Source organism: Lissotriton vulgaris, unplaced genomic scaffold (genome assembly GCF_964263255.1).
Source record: "Lissotriton vulgaris unplaced genomic scaffold, aLisVul1.2 SCAFFOLD_1031, whole genome shotgun sequence".
Lineage (NCBI taxonomy): Eukaryota > Metazoa > Chordata > Amphibia > Caudata > Salamandridae > Lissotriton > Lissotriton vulgaris.
The window spans coordinates 143,358-163,078 of NW_028252135.1; the positions used below are offsets into that span (position 1 = coordinate 143,358).

General features: G+C 47.3%; 1 protein-coding gene across 3 annotated transcripts in view; it reads left to right on the forward strand.

The window, feature by feature from the left end:
- Nucleotides 1-19,721, forward strand: part of LOC147662653 (zona pellucida sperm-binding protein 3 receptor-like) — a 351,878-nt gene that overhangs the window by 142,810 nt on the left and 189,347 nt on the right. For all 3 annotated transcript variants that reach the window (XM_086951018.1, XM_086951017.1, XM_086951019.1), the window contains one exon: nucleotides 5,199-5,381. In XM_086951018.1, coding sequence (XP_086807144.1) covers nucleotides 5,199-5,381 — 183 coding nt within the window. The remainder of the gene's footprint in view (nucleotides 1-5,198; nucleotides 5,382-19,721) is intronic.

A 19,721-nucleotide genomic window follows, 5' to 3' on the forward strand; every position in this document is an offset into this window, starting at 1 on the left:
TGAGAAGCCTAAATAGCTTGTGAATCTAAACATCTCTGACACCCATTCAGGTTCCATAGATGCCCTTTTAGCCCACCTAGAGAACAAGGTGACTAGAGCACTGGACTTCATTGCACCCTTTTTTAACATAAACCTTTAATCCATCGAAGACCAACAAGCGAGTCAGTGATGACTTGAGCCTTCAGAAATACCGGGGAAGAACAATAGAAAGGCACTGGAATAAAAAGTATTGCTGGCCTAACTGTGTGCAGAAAACATTCTAGAGGGTGCAAATTAGTTTGCACTGGAGCAAAAAGGTAAATTTTCAAGCATGCATCTCAAAAGCTACCTCTTCGAAAGAACTCTCCCATGTCTGTGGGGAAATGATGCCCTCCCCCCGACCAAATGTAAAGCCCTCTTTAGCCTTTAGAAGACCTATGTATGTGACAACATAGTTTCCTTTCTCATTACCAAAATCTAACCTCTTGACAAGGACACATCACCTCTACTCAACACTCAACTCAACCCCCCCCCCCTACCCGATTCAACTCTCCCTCTCAATCTCTCATGGACCAGAAGGAAAATGAAAAACGTGATAATCACCTATATATTGAGGTGGGTTAGTCTAGGTACATTGTCCTGACTTAGTAAGGTCTGTAAGTACCTCAGGGTCAGTGATTCCTGACCTTCTCGGGTGATCTCAGAGTCGGTATACCTGCTCGTGTGCAGGCTGCGCACGACTTGTGCTGTCTCTGCCTTCAGATCCCCGGATCTGAAGGCAGAGGCAGCACATGTACCTAGACTAACACACCATAATATATAGGTCATTATCACATTTTTCATTTTCCTTCTGGTCCTGATGAAAGCCTAACTAACCCGTCCTGGGCGACTACAGGCTGAAACATGTCGACCTTTTTAATGGACTCATATTAGTGCAGAAGACCCCTAACCTCTCTTCCACTGCAGGCCTAAGATTTTAACCAGCCTGAACCCAGACTTAATAAATCTCTTTTTTCCTGGCCACTCAAGCTTTTTATGATACTTTCCTGTTTTTTGATCACTGATCACTACTGCTTCCACTGAAGAACCAGGTTTTTCAGAACCCAGTGGCACCAGGGGCACGCCCAAATTCTTCGGATTCACCTGTCTTGGTTTACAGAGACACAGAATACTTCTGGGTGGCGTCAGAGACCAAGTTTATTAGCTGCAGCCAGTAACAGTGATCCTCGAAATACAGCATGGAAGTATTTCAGGAGACTGCTCAAATTTGTAGAGCAAGACATCTCCTTTTATACACAATATTCAAATTTACAACATACTCCCACTGCGCAAAAATCTGACCAATGAGGTACATTCTCAAACAAAGTATCGCATGACAAGAAAGCTCAGTTTGCAACATCCCAACCCAAAGTTAATCATTGGGAATGTCCCAAATCCAATCTTCATAAGCAGGACAAACCCATAATTGAAAAGCACAATGCATGTAGTAAAGAACATAGAAAAGGGAACAATGTCTGATAGTGATAAGGCATGTGTAGGGAGACTAAAAGTTAACAATGTCCTGAACAATGATAAGCAATCTCAGACAACGATCAAACCAGGGAAATTGACTCGGCAGGGTCAGTTTCAGGTGAAGGAATGAGATCCTTGCAATTCACCTTGGAGTTAAGAAAGACCCTGTTAATGTATACCAACACATGAAGGCCAGGCCGCTTTGTTCGTTCGACCATACTCGTCGGCCTGCGTGATGGCAAGACACAATGGAGACTTCAAAACAAAATGGAACCCATGTTCAAAACGAAATCTCCAAATACATGGTGAACTCGCTAGCTAACGTGACGAATTCACTCCACATTAGCCGCATTCGCTAAATAGGGTCCGACATCACCAAAATCGTGACGGAACCATAACCTTACGTAACGAGGCTCGTTTTCACAGAACCACACCACCAGTTGTTAACCTCCGGGTGGAGGAAGCATAACCACTAACCCAATGATGATGCTGCCACGTACCTACAAAGACGGAGAATCAAGATATACCGTCATTTAGCCCTGGCACGTGATTGAGGGTTTTTTATCGGTACCGCTGGACGACAGAACTAAAAACCCTGGTGACCCAGGACAAGTGATCCGTTTCCCCCCTGATTTTTTGTATTATGTACCAAGGAAGCTGAACGGATCACGACTTCCTTCTCCCCCTCTCTGATTCAATATAGAATCATGCTCCCTGCCTCCTGTTCTTTTAAATCCTTGTGACCACATCGCACCCGTACTACAGTTCCTCAGCTGACTCCGAGTGAAGTAAAGAGCTAACTTCAATCTATGCGTTGTCAACAAAATATTGCATGGCTTTTCTCCACACTGCTTGTCTACGCTGTTCCTCCCTTATCTCCTATCCATAAGTCTAGGACCTGCCAACCACGTTACTGTCAATTCATTTGCACCAGTATAAGACGTTTAGAGGCAGGACCTTTCACGTGCAACGCAAAGCATCTAAGACTTGAAATAGCTTAATCAGATTCAGAAGAGAGCTACAATTTCGGATATTGAAATAATCATATGATTAACTTCCTTTGATTCCTCCTTTCAAGCCTGATTCTCTCTGGTTAGACACTTTATAGGGTCACCTTCTGACTATTTTCCCTTCCAAGTATTTACCATACGCTAGCCTTCTGTTACACCGTCAATTGGTTTCGCTTTATTGTCACCATTATGTGTTTGAAGATCCAACCCAAAGGTTTGTACCTAAAGCAAAGTGCTCTGAGGCTACAATGGGGCTTTGCTTACTAAATAAACATAATAAATAAAGAGCACAGTGCTGATATTCAGTTCTTGCACATGAAGTAACAACCAGCTAAATGCTGGTGAACAATGGAGAACACAACAGGAGCAGCGACGAATATTATATAGTATTGGGAACGCCAATAGGTCTGGCGTGAAATTTGACTCTTGAATAAAACATAAAAAAATGCCTGCTATAATGGTGAAATACACCACAATTTATTTTTCTTTCGGAACATAGTTCAAACTAAGATAAATAAGTAATGACTGCGTACCCCTGTTAGGGTGACCAACCGTCAGTAAATTTCACGGACCGTCCGTAAATTGGACCTCACGTGCTTTGTCCGTGAGAATCCTTTTTACGGACGCCTTTTGTTCCTAATTTTGGCCTTGCAGGGTACAGAGCTGTTCCCTGTGAGAGGCCTCTGCTCCCTGATGGGGCGCCTCGCACTCCACCTCGGAGCACAAGAGCAGCCCCCCCCCATTGTCATTCTGTATGGGCTGATGATGGCCACATACAGAATGACAATGGACCGTCTGAGGTGTTACTGCATGCGGTGGGCCTCCTCCTGCCTTGGTCTAGGGCAGCGTATTTTGTTAGATGATAGGAATCTGCAAACACGCAAATAAATGCTGCTACAGAATCCAGTTAATTCAAAGAAGCTGGTGAATCAAGTTGAAAAAAAGAGGCTCGGGCTAGAGTGCTTTCAGTCTCATCATTTTAGAAAAGTACAGTTTAAATATTATTTTCAACAAAGCCATGGTTGCAGCAGTTTTATTTTATGCATCTAACAGCCATTGACAGAGCCAATAGTTCTGGCTTGTTGTAGGTGTAACATTACTTGTTATTTATCTGGATACAATGACAGAAGAGGCAAAATACCAGTCTGGCGGCACACTATGCTAAACGCAAATTTTTAGCTTAGCTGTTTTGAGCCACGCTCTTAATTACATCGAACACCCCCTTTTGAGAGACCCTCTCCCTTTTTTCATACCACTTAAAGCCCTGGAAACAACACCATGTCATAGTCACCTCATGGCATGTATGGCACTGTGCATCATGCATGACTCATGACTTCCACTTTTTCAGATTGCCTATGTGCACGGGCATAGTGAATACTTCCCCACCCCACCCCTTGCTTTAGGGACTACAGGGAGGGTGACATTCTTGATGGGCCTCTTCTGTCTGGAACTCTGCAGACAAAGGCTCAGCTCATAATTAGTATTAAAACGTGGGCGAGTGAGTAAGTGAAAGGATGGCTGGATGGATTGCTGAATGGATGATTGAAAGGGTGAATAGATGGATAATTAGCGAAAGGATGGATAGATGAGTGAAAGGGTGGATGATTGGTGAGTGAATGGGTGGATGGATGAGTGAAAGGATGGATGAGTGATAGGGTCAATGGATGGATTCATGAGTGGATGAGTAGAAGGATGGGTGGATGGATGGAAGGAAGGATGGCTAAGTGAAAGGGTCAATGGAGAGAGAAAGGGAGGATGGGTGGATGGCTGAAAAGGTGAATGGGTGGAAGGACGAGTGACTGGGTGAGTAAATAAAAGGATAGCTGGATGGATGAGTGGATGGATTGGTGTACGGATGGATAGGGTGAAAAGGTGGGTGAATGGATGAGTGAAAGTGTGGATGGAGGGATGGATGAGTGAAATGCTGGCTGGAAGGATACACAATGGATAGGTTTGCAAATGTATGAATATGTTAGGATATAAATGGGATTACTTATATACTATGTGCGACCTCCTTTGATGTGTCTGTATAACCTACCTTTTGTCCTGAAATTTTGTCCTGAATTTTGACCCCCTGTCCTGAATTTTTGTCCTGAATTTTGACCCTTTGTCCTGAATTTTTACACTCACTGTCCTGAATTTGCACCCATGAGAGTTGGTCACCCTAACCCCTGTGTAATCTATTACCAACTCCCCACGGTAGAAGTGGCAGTGCTCTGCTATTGCACAAGGAACAGATGCACAAGGGTCTACCCACCCAAGCCAGTACAGATTTACTTTTTTGCAATCTTTCTTCATCGAGTTACTCTAGGTAAAGATAGTGCTTCGTCTAGTGCAGAGCTCACCATAAGTAAAAGTCCTACTGTCATGAAAACTTCAATAAAGAAATAAATGAATTAGAGATACCAATATTTAGTAAGTCTTGTGTCAGTGGCAGTTTTCAACTTTGCCATACTTGGTTACGAGTACATTAATTAGATATCAATTACAAGTATGTAAATACATCGCATGTAAGCCATATGTACACGATTAGATCTTGTGAAAAAGAAGGAAAAAAGCAAAATATATTAATCGAATATTTATTACAAAGTCGACAATGGACCTCTCAATGTAACAAAAAAATAATCTCTTTTAACTGCCACCAATTAGATTTAGAAACGTTCTTTACAAACATTGCCTCTCTTTTTGTGTTTTTAGATGTGTCCTGTCCAGTGCCCCGTGTGAATAACGCTGTTGTCGTTTCCGGTTTTGGGACACACTTCACCTATGGGCAAGTTCTTACGTTCCGGTGCCTGGAAGGCTTCGTCATGAATGGGAGTTCTGTCCTTCAGTGTGGCAGGGGTGGAGCGTGGCTTCCCGAAAAACCAGTTTGTAAGCACAGTAAGTATGGCAGTCCCTGCTAAGAGGATTGCAAGCAAAGATGAAGATCACAGTCTCACGAGGCAGAAAGCTGATGATCATAAATCTGTAAGCCTCACTGGCGCCAGTCGAAGGAATGATTGGCTTGTATGGACACTCAATGGGACCCCTTCATTGTTGAGTCAATGACAGGTGTGACAGCACTGAGAGCGTTGGGCCCAAAAAGGGGCAGAGCATTAAAAGGGGCTGAGTAAATGACTTCAAAGCACATTGTTTTCAGCTGGCGGCAGGTTTCCTAGTGCGGAGCCTGTGTATAACACAATAAGAAGCAGATAACTCCAGGCAGTTACACTGACACTCAGGCCGGATGAGTAATCTTATCCTATGCAATTTACAAAAGATGTTTGGACGGAACAATCATGGCCCCCTTCAGAAGCAGAGTATGCACATGTGCCCCCCTGTTGGTGCACTTTGCACTGTGCAGGTTTTGGAACAGATTCAGGTTCGGGCTGTGCTCCCTCCGGTGAATCCTAATTCCCGGCTGTGGCTGGTATCAGAAAGAGTACAGTTCAATATTGTGAAGCACATTAGGCTTCACAAGGAGGATAGAAAGTTTTACATTTGCAAATCATGGAGGTTTATTAATGGATTAGCCAGGATACAATTTCAAATCATCAAATTAGTTGTAATTCAGTAATCAATACATGAATGCATTAGACAATAATTTGCAAAGCAATCAAAATCACAAACGCAGAGATGATAAATCAAAGCAGACTCAATTTTGCTTGAAGGGAAACCCTGCTCTTCTCAGGAAAGTTGGGGAGAAGTTAGGAAGATGTCAGCATGGAAAGCTTCTGAAAGGCAAGAGCTATAAATCAAGTGAAGCTTCTTCTAGCAAATGGGGAAGGCATATTTGCACTAACTCTCCCCTGTATTAGTTAAACTCATTCTTTTTCTACATTTCACTACACCTACACACGTATTGTTCGTTAAAATCATTATTTTTCTACATGTCACTAGACCTACACACGGTTCCCATGAAGGGGACAATCATCTTGTGGAACACCCTGAGAAGACAAATTCATTATTTTCACAAGCTAAAGCACAATTAAAACCTCTCTCTCTGCAAACTTCAAACGTCAGTCATCTGCAACATTAGAAGATATATTCATTTCAAGATGTTCTCTTGCATGTGGTCATCCCTGCATATCAGCAGGGTGCGCCTGGTAAGATGCGTCACGCAAGTTTACCCTTGCACCACCACAGAGGTGCATCATTTACAATTGTGGCGCAAGGATAAACAGATGCGTGACGCATCTGGTGGCGTAAGGGCGACACACCGCTGGAGTTGTGTCGCAAGTGCGATGATACTCCAGCAATGCTCAGGGACTGCCCATACCTAACATGCTGCATCACGCCTTATGCCTGCTTCAAGCAGGTGCAGGGTTTTGACGAAGCGGCGTTGGAAAAGTGACTCTGTGAAATCTTGTAGATTTCACTGTGCCACTTTTCTGAGGCTTTTTCCGACAGAACGCCCACCCTGCATACATTAAACCTGCGTCAGGTTTAATGTTCTATGTTCTATGTGTTCTATGTTAGGGGATTTGTAAAGCGCACTTACACCATAGGTCTCTTGGCGCTGTTCCTACATAAGCTACTGCGGGGGCCGGTTTAAGCAATTTGTTCGAAAAGCCAGATTTTCAAGGCTTTCCTGAATGCCAATAGGCTATCACACTTCCTAACTGATAGAGGTAGTGAGTTCCAGAGTCTGGGGGCCAAATAGGCAAACCTACGCCTACCTAGACGTCTCAGTTTGATAGATGGAATAGACAGAAGATGAAGATCGGCGGACCGAAGATTGCGAGTAGGGACATGCCTCGAGATCAAGCTATTGAGAAATCTGGGACTGGTGCAATGCAAAGCCTTAAAAATGATACAGCCCGATTTGAATGCAGAGCGTTGCGCCATAGGTAGCCAATGTAAAGTGCACAGCAGCAAGCTGGCAGACTGCCATCTTGGCTGCTTATAGATCAATCTCGCCGCTTGATTCTGAATTATCTGTAGGCGATTTACCAGACCAAGAGGAAGGCCAGAATACAAGGAATTAGAAAAATCAAGGCGGGAGAGTACCAACCCAATAACCACCTGAATCAAGGCTTGAGGAGATAACAGATAGGCGATCTTTCGAAGTTGGAACAGAGAAGAAGAAATAACCGTGCCCGCATGGCCCCTCAAGGAGAGATCGGAGTCTATTGTTACTCCTAGACTTTTCACTGATAGGGACCGGATAGGAGGGGGGCCTAAAGCGCCTGGCCAAAAGTGAGGTCCCCAGCTAGTGAGGCTCTTCCCAGACAGCAACAATTCGGTTTTCCCTGGGTTGAGCTTTAGTTTGTTCTGGTCAATCCAACCTTGGATATCAGCATAGTGTCCTGGAATTCCGCAGCTGCATTTAGGGAGTCCAACTTGAAAACCAACTGAAGATCATCAGCATAGTTGAATACAATTGCGTTCCTTGCCTTAATGTAGGTGTGGCAGGGTATACTCAGACATGAGTCCCTTGCTCACTGTACCATCAGGATTCAAGCAAGCCCGGCCGACCACGGCTGAAATGCCAGAAACCGGTCCCCGGAAGCTTGTTTCCTTCCCAGTACAAGAATTGGCTTGGTAGTTTGGTTTGCCCTGTTCCCATCATGCACTGGTACAGGAACAGACTAATTTGCATGTAGCCAGGTTCTGAGCTGGGATGGTGCAGTGAGCTAAAAAAACGGTGATGGATCAAGCCCTGATCTTTGGACTGGGTAAGAGTGGTCTGCTTAATTCAGACACTCTGTTTTTCACCACCCCCTTTTCTGAATCGTTTTTGGCCACTATAGGTGTGGCAGGGTATTCTCAGACATGAGTCCCTTGCTCACTGCACCATCAGGCTTCAAGCAAGCCGGACCGACGCCGGCTGAAATGCCAGAAACCGGTCCCCGGAAGCTTGTTTCCTTCCCAATACAAGAATAGGCTTGGTAATTTGGTTTGCCCTGTTCCCATCATGCATTGGGACAGGAACAGACTAATTTGCACGTAGCCAGGTTCTGAGCTGGGATGGTCCAATGAGCTAAAAAACGGTGATGGATCAAGCCCTGATCTTTGGACTGGGTAAGAGTGGTCTGCTTAATTCAGACACTCTGTTCATCACCACCCCCTTTTCTGAATCGTTTTTGGCCACTATAGGTGTGGCAGGGTATACTCAGGCATGAGTCCCTTGCTCACTGCACCATCAGGATTCAAGCAAGCCGGGCCGACGACGGCTGAAATGCCAGAAACCGGTCCCCGGAAGCTTGTTTCCTTCCCAGTACAAGAATAGGCTTGGTAGTTTGGTTTGCCCTGTTCCCATCATGCACTGGGACAGGAACAGACTAATTTGCATGTAGCCAGGTTCTGAGCTGGGATGGTGCAGTGAGCTAAAAAACGGTGATGGATCAAGCCCTGATCTTTGGACTGGGTAAGAGTGGTCTGCTTAATTCAGACACTCTGTTCATCACCACCCCCTTCTCTGAATCGTTTTTGGCCACTATAGGTGTGGCAGGATATACTCAGACATGAGTCCCTTGCTCACTGCACCATCAGGATTCAAGCAAGCCGGGCCGACGACGGCTGAAATGCCGGAAACCGGTCCCCGGAAGCTTGTTTCCTTCCCAGTACAAGAATTGGCTTGGTAGTTTGATTTGCCCTGTTCCCATCATGCACTGGGACAGGAACAGACTAATTTGCATGTAGCCAGGTTCTGAGCTGGGATGGTGCAGTGAGCTAAAAAACGGTGATGGATCAAGCCCTGATCTTTGGACTGGGTAAGAGTGGTCTGCTTAATTCAGACACTCTGTTCATCACCACCCCCTTTTCTGAATCGTTTTTGGCCACTATAGGTGTGGCAGGGTATACTCAGACATGAGTCCCTTGCTCACTGCACCATCAGGATTCAAGCAAGCCGGGCCGACGTCGGCTGAAATGCCAGAAACCGGTCCCCGGAAGCTTGTTTCCTTCCCAGTACAAGAATTGGCTTGGTAGTTTGGTTTTCCCTGTTCCCATCATGCACTGGGACAGGAACAGACTAATTTGCATGTAGCCAGGTTCTGAGCTGGGAAGGTGCAGTGAGCTAAAAAACGGAGATGGATCAAGCCCTGATCTTTGGACTGGGTAAGAGTGGTCTGCTTAATTCAGACACTCTGTTCATCACCACCCCCTTTTCTGAATCGTTTTTGGCCACTATAGGTGTGGCAGGGTATACTCAGACATGAGTCCCTTGCTCACTGCACCATCAGGATTCAAGCAAGCCGGGCCGACGACGGCTGAAATGCCAGAAACCGGTCCCCGGAAGCTTGTTTCCTTCCCAGTACAAGAATTGGCTTGGTACTTTGGTTTGCCGTGTTCCCATCATGCACTGGGGCAGGAACAGTCTAATTTGCATGTAGCCAGGTTCTGAGCTGCGATGGTGCAGTGAGCTAAAAAACGGTGATGGATCAAGCCCTGATCTTTGGACTGGGTAAGAGTGGTCTGCTTAATTCAGCCACTCTGTTCAACACCACCCCCTTTTCTGAATCGTTTTTGGCCACTATAGGTGTGGCAGGGTATACTCAGACATGAGTCCCTTGCTCACTGCACCATCAGGATTCAAGCAAGCCGGGCCGACGACGGCTGAAATGCCAGAAACCGGTCCCACGGAAGCTTGTTTCCTTCCCAGTACAAGAATTGGCTTGGTAGTTTGGTTTATGCCTGTTCATCATGCACTGGGACAGGAACAGACTAATTTGCATGTAGCCAGGTTCTGAGCTGGGATGGTGCAGTGAGCTAAAAAATGGTGATGGGTCAAGCCCTGATCTTTGGACTGGGTAAGAGTGGTCTGCTTAATTCAGACACTCTGTTCATCACCACCCCCTTTTCTGAATCGTTTTTGGCCACTATAGGTGTGGCCGGGTATACTCAGACATGAGTCCCTTGCTCACTGCACCATCAGGATTCAAGCAAGCCGGGCCGACGACGGCTGAAATGCAAGAAACCGGTCCCCGGAAGCTTGTTTCCTTCCCAGTACAAGAATTGGCTTGGTAGTTTGGTTTGCCCTGTTCCCATCATGCACTGGGACAGGAACAGACTAATTTGCATGTAGCCAGGTTCTGAGCTGGGATGGTGCAGTGAGCTAAAAAACGGTGATGGATCAAGCCCTGATCTTTGGACTGGGTAAGAGTGGTCTGCTTAATTCAGACACTCTGTTCATCACCACCCCCTTTTCTGAATCGTTTTTGGCCACTATAGGTGTGGCAGGGTATACTCAGACATGAGTCTCGTGCTCACTGCACCATCAGGATTCAAGCAAGCCGGGCCGACGACGGCTGAAATGCCAGAAACCGGTCCCCGGAAGCTTGTTTCCTTCCCAGTACAAGAATTGGCTTGGTAGTTAGGTTTGCCATGTTCCCATCATGCACTGGGACAGGAACAGACTAATTTGCATGTAGCCAGGTTCTGAGCTGGGATGGTGCAGTGAGCTAAAAAACGGTGATGGATCAAGACCTGATCTTTGGACTGGGTAAGAGTGGTCTGCTTAATTCAGCCACTCTGTTCAACACCACCCCCTTTTCTGAATCGTTTTTGGCCACTATAGGTGTGGCAGGGTATACTCAGACATGAGTCCCTTGCTCACTGCACCATCAGGATTCAAGCAAGCTGGGCCGACGACGGCTGAAATGCCGGAAACCGGTCCCCGGAAGCTTGTTTCCTTCCCAGTACAAGAATTGGCTTGGTAGTTTGATTTGCCCTGTTCCCATCATGCACTGGGACAGGAACAGACTAATTTGCATGTAGCCAGGTTCTGAGCTGGGATGGTGCAGTGAGCTAAAAAACGGTGATGGATCAAGCCCTGATCTTTGGACTGGGTAAGAGTGGTCTGCTTAATTCAGAAACTCTGTTCATCACCACCCCCTTTTCTGAATCGTTTTTGGCCACTATAGGTGTGGCAGGGTATACTCAGACATGAGTCCCTTGCTCACTGCACCATCAGGATTCAAGCAAGCCGGGCCGACGTCGGCTGAAATGCCAGAAACCGGTCCCCGGAAGCTTGTTTCCTTCCCAGTACAAGAATTGGCTTGGTAATTTGGTTTGCCCTGTTCCCATCATGCACTGGGACAGGAACAGACTAATTTGCATGTAGCCAGGTTCTGAGCTGGGATGGTCCAATGAGCTAAAAAATGGTGATGGATCAAGCCCTGATCTTTGGACTGGGTAAGAGTGGTCTGCTTAATTCAGACACTCTGTTCATCACCACCCCCTTTTCTGAATCGTTTTTGGCCACTATAGGTGTGGCAGGGTATACTCAGACATGAGTCCCTTGCTCACTGCACCATCAGGATTCAAGCAAGCCGGGCCGACGACAGCTGAAATGCCAGAAACCGGTCCCACGGAAGCTTGTTTCCTTCCCAGTACAAGAATTGGCTTGGTAGTTTGGTTTATGCCTGTTCACATCATGCACTGGGACAGGAACAGACTAATTTGCATGTAGCCAGGTTCTGAGCTGGGATGGTGCAGTGAGCTAAAAAATGGTGATGGGTCAAGCCCTGATCTTTGGACTGGGTAAGAGTGGTCTGCCTAATTCAGACACTCTGTTCATCACCACCCCCTTTTCTGAATCGTTTTTGGCCACTATAGGTGTGGCCGGGTATACTCAGACATGAGTCCCTTGCTCACTGCACCATCAGGATTCAAGCAAGCCGGGCCGACGACGGCTGAAATGCCAGAAACCGGTCCCCGGAAGCTTGTTTCCTTCCCAGTACAAGAATTGGCTTGGTAGTTTGGTTTGCCCTGTTCCCATCATGCACTGGGACAGGAACAGACTAATTTGCATGTAGCCAGGTTCTGAGCTGGGATGGTGCAGTGAGCTAAAAAACGGTGATGGATCAAGCCCTGATCTTTGGACTGGGTAAGAGTGGTCTGCTTAATTCAGACACTCTGTTCATCACCACCCCCTTTTCTGAATCGTTTTTGGCCACTATAGGTGTGGCAGGGTATACTCAGACATGAGTCTCTTGCTCACTGCACCATCAGGATTCAAGCAAGCCGGGCCGACGACGGCTGAAATGCCAGAAACCGGTCCCCGGAAGCTTGTTTTCTTCCCAGTACAAGAATTGGCTTGGTAGTTAGGTTTGCCCTGTTCCCATCATGCACTGGGACAGGAACAGACTAATTTACATGCAGCCAGGTTCTGAGCTGGGATGGTGCAGTGAGCTAAAAAACGGTGATGGATCAAGCCCTGATCTTTGGACTGGGTAAGAGTGGTCTGCTTAATTCAGCCACTCTGTTCAACACCACCCCCTTTTCTGAATCGTTTTTGGCCACTATAGGTGTGGCAGGGTATACTCAGACATGAGTCCCTTGCTCACTGCACCATCAGGATTCAAGCAAGCCGGGCCGACGACGGCTGAAATGCCAGAAACCGGTCCCACGGAAGCTTGTTTCCTTCCCAGTACAAGAATTGGCTTGGTAGTTTGGTTTATGCCTGTTCCCATCATGCACTGGGACAGGAACAGACTAATTTGCATGTAGCCAGGTTCCGAGCTGGGATGGTGCAGTGAGCTAAAAAATGGTGATGGGCCAAGCCCTGATCATTGGACTGGGTAAGAGTGGTCTGCTTAATTCAGACACTCTGTTCATCACCACCCCTTTTCTGAATCGTTTTTGGCCACTATAGGTGTGGCAGGGTATTCTCAGACATGAGTCCCTTGCTCACTGCACCATCAGGATTCAAGCAAGCCGGGCCGACGACGGCTGAAATGCCAGAAACTGGTCCCCGGAAGCTTGTTTCCTTCCCAGTACAAGAATTGGCTTGGTAGTTTGGTTTGCCCTGTTCCCATCATGCACTGGGACAGGAACAGACTAATTTGCATGTAGCCAGGTTCTGAGCTGGGATGGTGCAGTGAGCTAAAAAACGGTGATGGATCAAGCCCTGATCTTTGGACTGGGTAAGAGTGGTCTGCTTAATTCAGACACTCTGTTCATCACCACCCCCTTTTCTGAATCGTTTTTGGCCACTATAGGTGTGGCAGGGTATACTCAGACATGAGTCCCTTGCTCACTGCACCATCAGGATTCAAGCAAGCCGGGCCGACGACGGCTGAAATGCCAGAAACCGGTCCCCGGAAGCTTGTTTCCTTCCCAGTACAAGAATTGGCTTGGTAGTTTGGTTTGCCCTGTTCCCATCATGCACTGGGGCAGGAACAGACTAATTTGCATGTAGCCAGGTTCTGAGCTGGGATGGTGCAGTGAGCTAAAAAACGGTGATGGATCAAGCCCTGATCTTTGGACTGGGTAAGAGTGGTCTGCTTAATTCAGCCACTCTGTTCAACACCACCCCCTTTTCTGAATCGTTTTTGGCCACTATAGGTGTGGCAGGGTATACTCAGACATGAGTCCCTTGCTCACTGCACCATCAGGATTCAAGCAAGCCGGGCCGACGACGGCTGAAATGCCAGAAACCGGTCCCACGAAAGCATGTTTCCTTCCCAGTACAAGAATTGGCTTGGTAGTTTGGTTTATGCCTGTTCACATCATGCACTGGGACAGGAACAGACTAATTTGCATGTAGCCAGGTTCTGAGCTGGGATGGTGCAGTGAGCTAAAAAATGGTGATGGGTCAAGCCCTGATCTTTGGACTGGGTAAGAGTGGCCTGCTTAATTCAGACACTCTGTTCATCACCACCCCCTTTTCTGAATCGTTTTTGGCCACTATAGGTGTGGCCGGGTATACTCAGACATGAGTCCCTTGCTCACTGCACCATCAGGATTCAAGCAAGCCGGGCCGACGACGGCTGAAATGCCAGAAACCGGTCCCCGGAAGCTTGTTTCCTTCCCAGTACAAGAATTGGCTTGGTAGTTTGGTTTGCCCTGTTCCCATCATGCACTGGGACAGGAACAGACTAATTTGCATGTAGCCAGGTTCTGAGCTGGGATGGTGCAGTGAGCTAAAAAACGGTGATGGATCAAGCCCTGATCTTTGGACTGGGTAATAGTGGTCTGCTTAATTCAGACACTCTGTTCATCACCACCCCCTTTTCTGAATCGTTTTTGGCCACTATAGGTGTGGCAGGGTATACTCAGACATGAGTCCCTTGCTCACTGCACCATCAGGATTCAAGCAAGCCGGGCCGACGACGGCTGAAATGCCAGAAACCGGTCCCCGGAAGCTTGTTTCCTTCCCAGTACAAGAATTGGCTTGGTAGTTAGGTTTGCCCTGTTCCCATCATGCACTGGGACAGGAACAGACTAATTTGCATGTAGCCAGGTTCTGAGCTGGGATGGTGCAGTGAGCTAAAAAACGGTGATGGATCAAGCCCTGATCTTTGGACTGGGTAAGAGTGGTCTGCTTAATTCAGCCACTCTGTTCAACACCACCCCCTTTTCTGAATCGTTTATGGCCACTATAGGTGTGGCAGGGTATACTCAGACATGAGTCCCTTGCTCACTGCACCATCAGGATTCAAGCAAGCCGGGCCGACGATGGCTGAAATGCCAGAAACCGGTCCCACGGAAGCTTGTTTCCTTCCCAGTACAAGAATTGGCTTGGTAGTTTGCTTTGCCCTGTTCCCATCATGCACTGGGACAGGAACAGACTAATTTGCATGTAGCCAGGTTCTGAGCTGGGATGGTGCAGTGAGCTAAAAAATGGTGATGGGCCAAGCCCTGATCTTTGGACTGGGTAAGAGTGGTCTGCTTAATTCAGACACTCTGTTCATCACCACCCCCTTTTCTGAATCATTTTTGGCCACTATAGGTGTGGCCGGGTATTCTCAGACATGAGTCCCTTGCTCACTGCACCATCAGGATTCAAGCAAGCCGGGCCGACGACGGCTGAAATGCCAGAAACTGGTCCCCGGAAGCTTGTTTCCTTCCCAGTACAAGAATTGGCTTGGTAGTTTGGTTTGCCCTGTTCCCATCATGCACTGGGACAGGAACAGACTAATTTGCATGTAGCCAGGTTCTGAGCTGGGATGGTGCAGTGAGCTAAAAAACGGTGATGGATCAAGCCCTGATCTTTGGACTGGGTAAGAGTGGTCTGCTTAATTCAGACACTCTGTTCATCACCACCCCCTTTTCTGAATCGTGTTTGGCCACTATAGGTGTGGCAGGGTATACTCAGACATGAGTCCCTTGCTCACTGCACCATCAGGATTCAAGCAAGCCGGGCCGACGACGGCTGAAATGCCAGAAACCGGTCCCCGGAAGCTTGTTTCCTTCCCAGTACAAGAATTGGCTTGGTAGTTTGGTTTGCCCTGTTCCCATCATGCACTGGGGCAGGAACAGACTAATTTGCATGTAGCCAGGTTCTGAGCTGGGATGGTGCAGTGAGCTAAAAAACGGTGATGGATCAAGCCCTGATCTTTGGACTGGGTAAGAGTGGTCTGCTTAATTCAGCCACTCTGTTCAACACCACCCCCTTTTCTGAATCGTTTTTGGCCACTATAGGTGTGGCAGGGTATACTCAGACATGAGTCCCTTGCTCACTGCACCATCAGGATTCAAGCAAGCCGGGCCGACGACGGCTGAAATGCCAGAAACCGGTCCCACGAAAGCTTGTTTCCTTCCCAGTACAAGAATTGGCTTGGTAGTTTGGTTTATGCCTGTTCACATCATGCACTGGGACAGGAACAGACTAATTTGCATGTAGCCAGGTTCTGAGCTGGGATGGTGCAGTGAGCTAAAAAATGGTGATGGGTCAAGCCCTGATCTTTGGACTGGGTAAGAGTGGCCTGCTTAATTCAGACACTCTGTTCATCACCACCCCCTTTTCTGAATCGTTTTTGGCCACTATAGGTGTGGCCGGGTATACTCAGACATGAGTCCCTTGCTCACTGCACCATCAGGATTCAAGCAAGCCGGGCCGACGACGGCTGAAATGCCAGAAACCGGTCCCCGGAAGCTTGTTTCCTTCCCAGTACAAGAATTGGCTTGGTAGTTTGGTTTGCCCTGTTCCCATCATGCACTGGGACAGGAACAGACTAATTTGCATGTAGCCAGGTTCTGAGCTGGGATGGTGCAGTGAGCTAAAAAACGGTGATGGATCAAGCCCTGATCTTTGGACTGGGTAAGAGTGGTCTGCTTAATTCAGACACTCTGTTCATCACCACCCCCTTTTCTGAATCGTTTTTGGCCACTATAGGTGTGGCAGGGTATACTCAGACATGAGTCCCTTGCTCACTGCACCATCAGGATTCAAGCAAGCCGGGCCGACGACGGCTGAAATGCCAGAAACCGGTCCCCGGAAGCTTGTTTCCTTCCCAGTACAAGAATTGGCTTGGTAGTTAGGTTTGCCCTGTTCCCATCATGCACTGGGACAGGAACAGACTAATTTGCATGTAGCCAGGTTCTGAGCTGGGATGGTGCAGTGAGCTAAAAAACGGTGATGGATCAAGCCCTGATCTTTGGACTGGGTAAGAGTGGTCTGCTTAATTCAGCCACTCTGTTCAACACCACCCCCTTTTCTGAATCGTTTATGGCCACTATAGGTGTGGCAGGGTATACTCAGACATGAGTCCCTTGCTCACTGCACCATCAGGATTCAAGCAAGCCGGGCCGACGATGGCTGAAATGCCAGAAACCGGTCCCACGGAAGCTTGTTTCCTTCCCAGTACAAGAATTGGCTTGGTAGTTTGGTTTGCCCTGTTCCCATCATGCACTGGGACAGGAACAGACTAATTTGCATGTAGCCAGGTTCTGAGCTGGGATGGTGCAGTGAGCTAAAAAATGGTGATGGGCCAAGCCCTGATCTTTGGACTGGGTAAGAGTGGTCTGCTTAATTCAGACACTCTGTTCATCACCACCCCCTTTTCTGAATCATTTTTGGCCACTATAGGTGTGGCCGGGTATTCTCAGACATGAGTCCCTTGCTCACTGCACCATCAGGATTCAAGCAAGCCGGGCCAACGACGGCTGAAATGCCAGAAACCTGTCCCCGGAAGCTTGTTTCCTTCCCAGTACAAGAATTGGCTTGGTAGTTTGGTTTGCTCTGTTCCCATCATGCACTGGGACAGGAACAGACTAATTTGCATGTAGCCAGGTTCTGAGCTGGGATGGTGCAGTGAGCTAAAAAACGGTGATGGATCAAGCCCTGATCTTTGGACTGGGTAAGAGTGGTCTGCTTAATTCAGACACTCTGTTTATCACCACCCCCTTTTCTGAATCGTTAATGTGGCACAAGCCTTTACAAAGTGACACATCTCCCTAGATGTGTCACGTTGTAAATAAGGCACAACATGGCATATGGTTTACACAGCCGCTGCATCACAGAAGTGACGCAACGGCGGCATAAAAATGTCACAAGGGGCTTGTAAATCTGCCCGTCTGAGTGCTGTGAACCTCATAGCCAGTACAGATGACGTGGAGTTTTGAGTGAACCGCTGCCACCCAGTGATACGTGCCAGTTAACTCAATTGGCATAAAGCAACACCCACTGTAACTAGGGCACTGCTGCCAAATGGTTAGGAATACGGCCTAATTTAGAGTGTTGTGGTAATGGAAAATTCTCAGATGTCAGGAGGAAATCCCAAATACAGAAGTAAATCCTTGGTGGGGGTCCATTAGCAAATGATTTTTTTCAGTAGAGTAAATTGCACTCCCAAATTCCTTTCAGAATGTTCACTTCTTTAATCTCTACAGCTACATGCCCCTAGTTTGTAGTCCAAATTACTCATAGGCTGTTTGCCTCACCCCAGGAATCAGAGGCCTACCAATGATTTAACCTGAACAAATGTCTTGGTATTCAGAAGAACTGTAGGCACAAACAGTGGTTCTCGTGCTTTAATCCTATGAACTTGAAGTCCACCGATTTGACGTCTAAGACTCCAAAGTGTTAACATCACTTGGTTTTATTGGAATTCAAGTGTCCCTCGTAAAATGCCAAACTATGAAAGTGTAGTTAGTGTAATAAAGGAATGTGAGGGTCATCACTGCATGACATGGCCTCAGCATGACGATACCACCAAATAATTAAAGGAATTTATTAATGACAAGGTTGATGTTGGAAGTTGGGTAGAGGCAGGCCTGAGGCATGTTTAAAGGGCTACTGAAGTGGGTAACAGAGTCAGTGATGCAGGCCCACTAGTAGCATTTAATTTACATGCCCTGGGACAGATAGTGCAGTGTAGTAAATTAAATATGCCAATTGCGGATAAGCCAATGTTAACATGTTTAGAGTACCGGGCACATGCACTTTAACACTGGTTAGCAGTGGTAAAAAGCATTGGCTTAGCCAATAATTCTTGCCTCTGAGACCTTATAAGTGTTTTGCCAGAGCTACTGGCTCTGCCAATGTCTTTAAGCTATGTTGTAGAGCAGTGTGGGTGCTGTGTTGCATGTTGAAAAGTTATAATTAAGTGTTATAAGCATTATATATAACCAAGTAGACATCATGTACAACCAAACAACCCTAAAAAAAACATATAGAATGTCTTCTAGTTTGTCTGTCCTAGTGCTGAGGTAATACTGAGCTGATACTCAGGTGATGCTTAGCTATACTGACATGGTGCTTAGGTGGTAGTGTGTTTGGGTGGAGGTGGTGCTCAGTGATGCTGAGGTGGTGCTGAGTGATGCTTTGGTGGTGCTGTGCTGGTGCAAAGGTGATGCTGCACTAATGCTGAAGTGGTGCTGAGTTGGTGCTGCGCTGATGCTGTGGTGTTGTTGCTCTGGTGCTGAGTTGGTGCTTTGCTGGTGGTGGTGCACTGAGGCAAAGGTGGTGCTGTGATGGTGTTGAGTAATGCTGAGGAGATTCTGCGCTGGTGCTGAGGTAGTGTTGAGTGATGCTATGGTGGTGATGAATGATGCTGAGGTGGTGGTGCTGCGCTGACGTGATGGTGCTGCACTGATGCTGAGGTAGTGCTGCACTGATAGTGAGGTCGTGCTGTGCTGGTACTGAGGTGGTGCTAAAGTGGTGCTGAGGTGGTGCTGGACTGGTGCTGCACTGCTGCTCAGGTCGTGCATAGTTAAACTGACGTAGTGCTTAGGTGATAGTGTGCTTGTGCGGAGGTGGTGCTCAGGTGGTGCTGAGTGATACTAAGGTGCTGTTCAGTGATACTGAGGTGGTGCTGAGTGATCCTTTGGTGGTGCTCAGATGATGCTGTGATGATGCTCAGGTTGTGCTGAGTGATGCTGAGGTAGTGCTGTGGTGGCGCTGAGTGACATTGTGGCGGCGCCAAGTTATGATGAGGTGGTGATGCTGCATTGATGCAAAGTAGGTGCTGCGTTGGTAGTTAGGTGGTGCTGCAATGGTGTTGTGCTAGTGCTGAGGTTGTGCTGCGCTGGTGGTGAGGTGGTGCTGTGGGTGAATAATTTTGAGGTAGT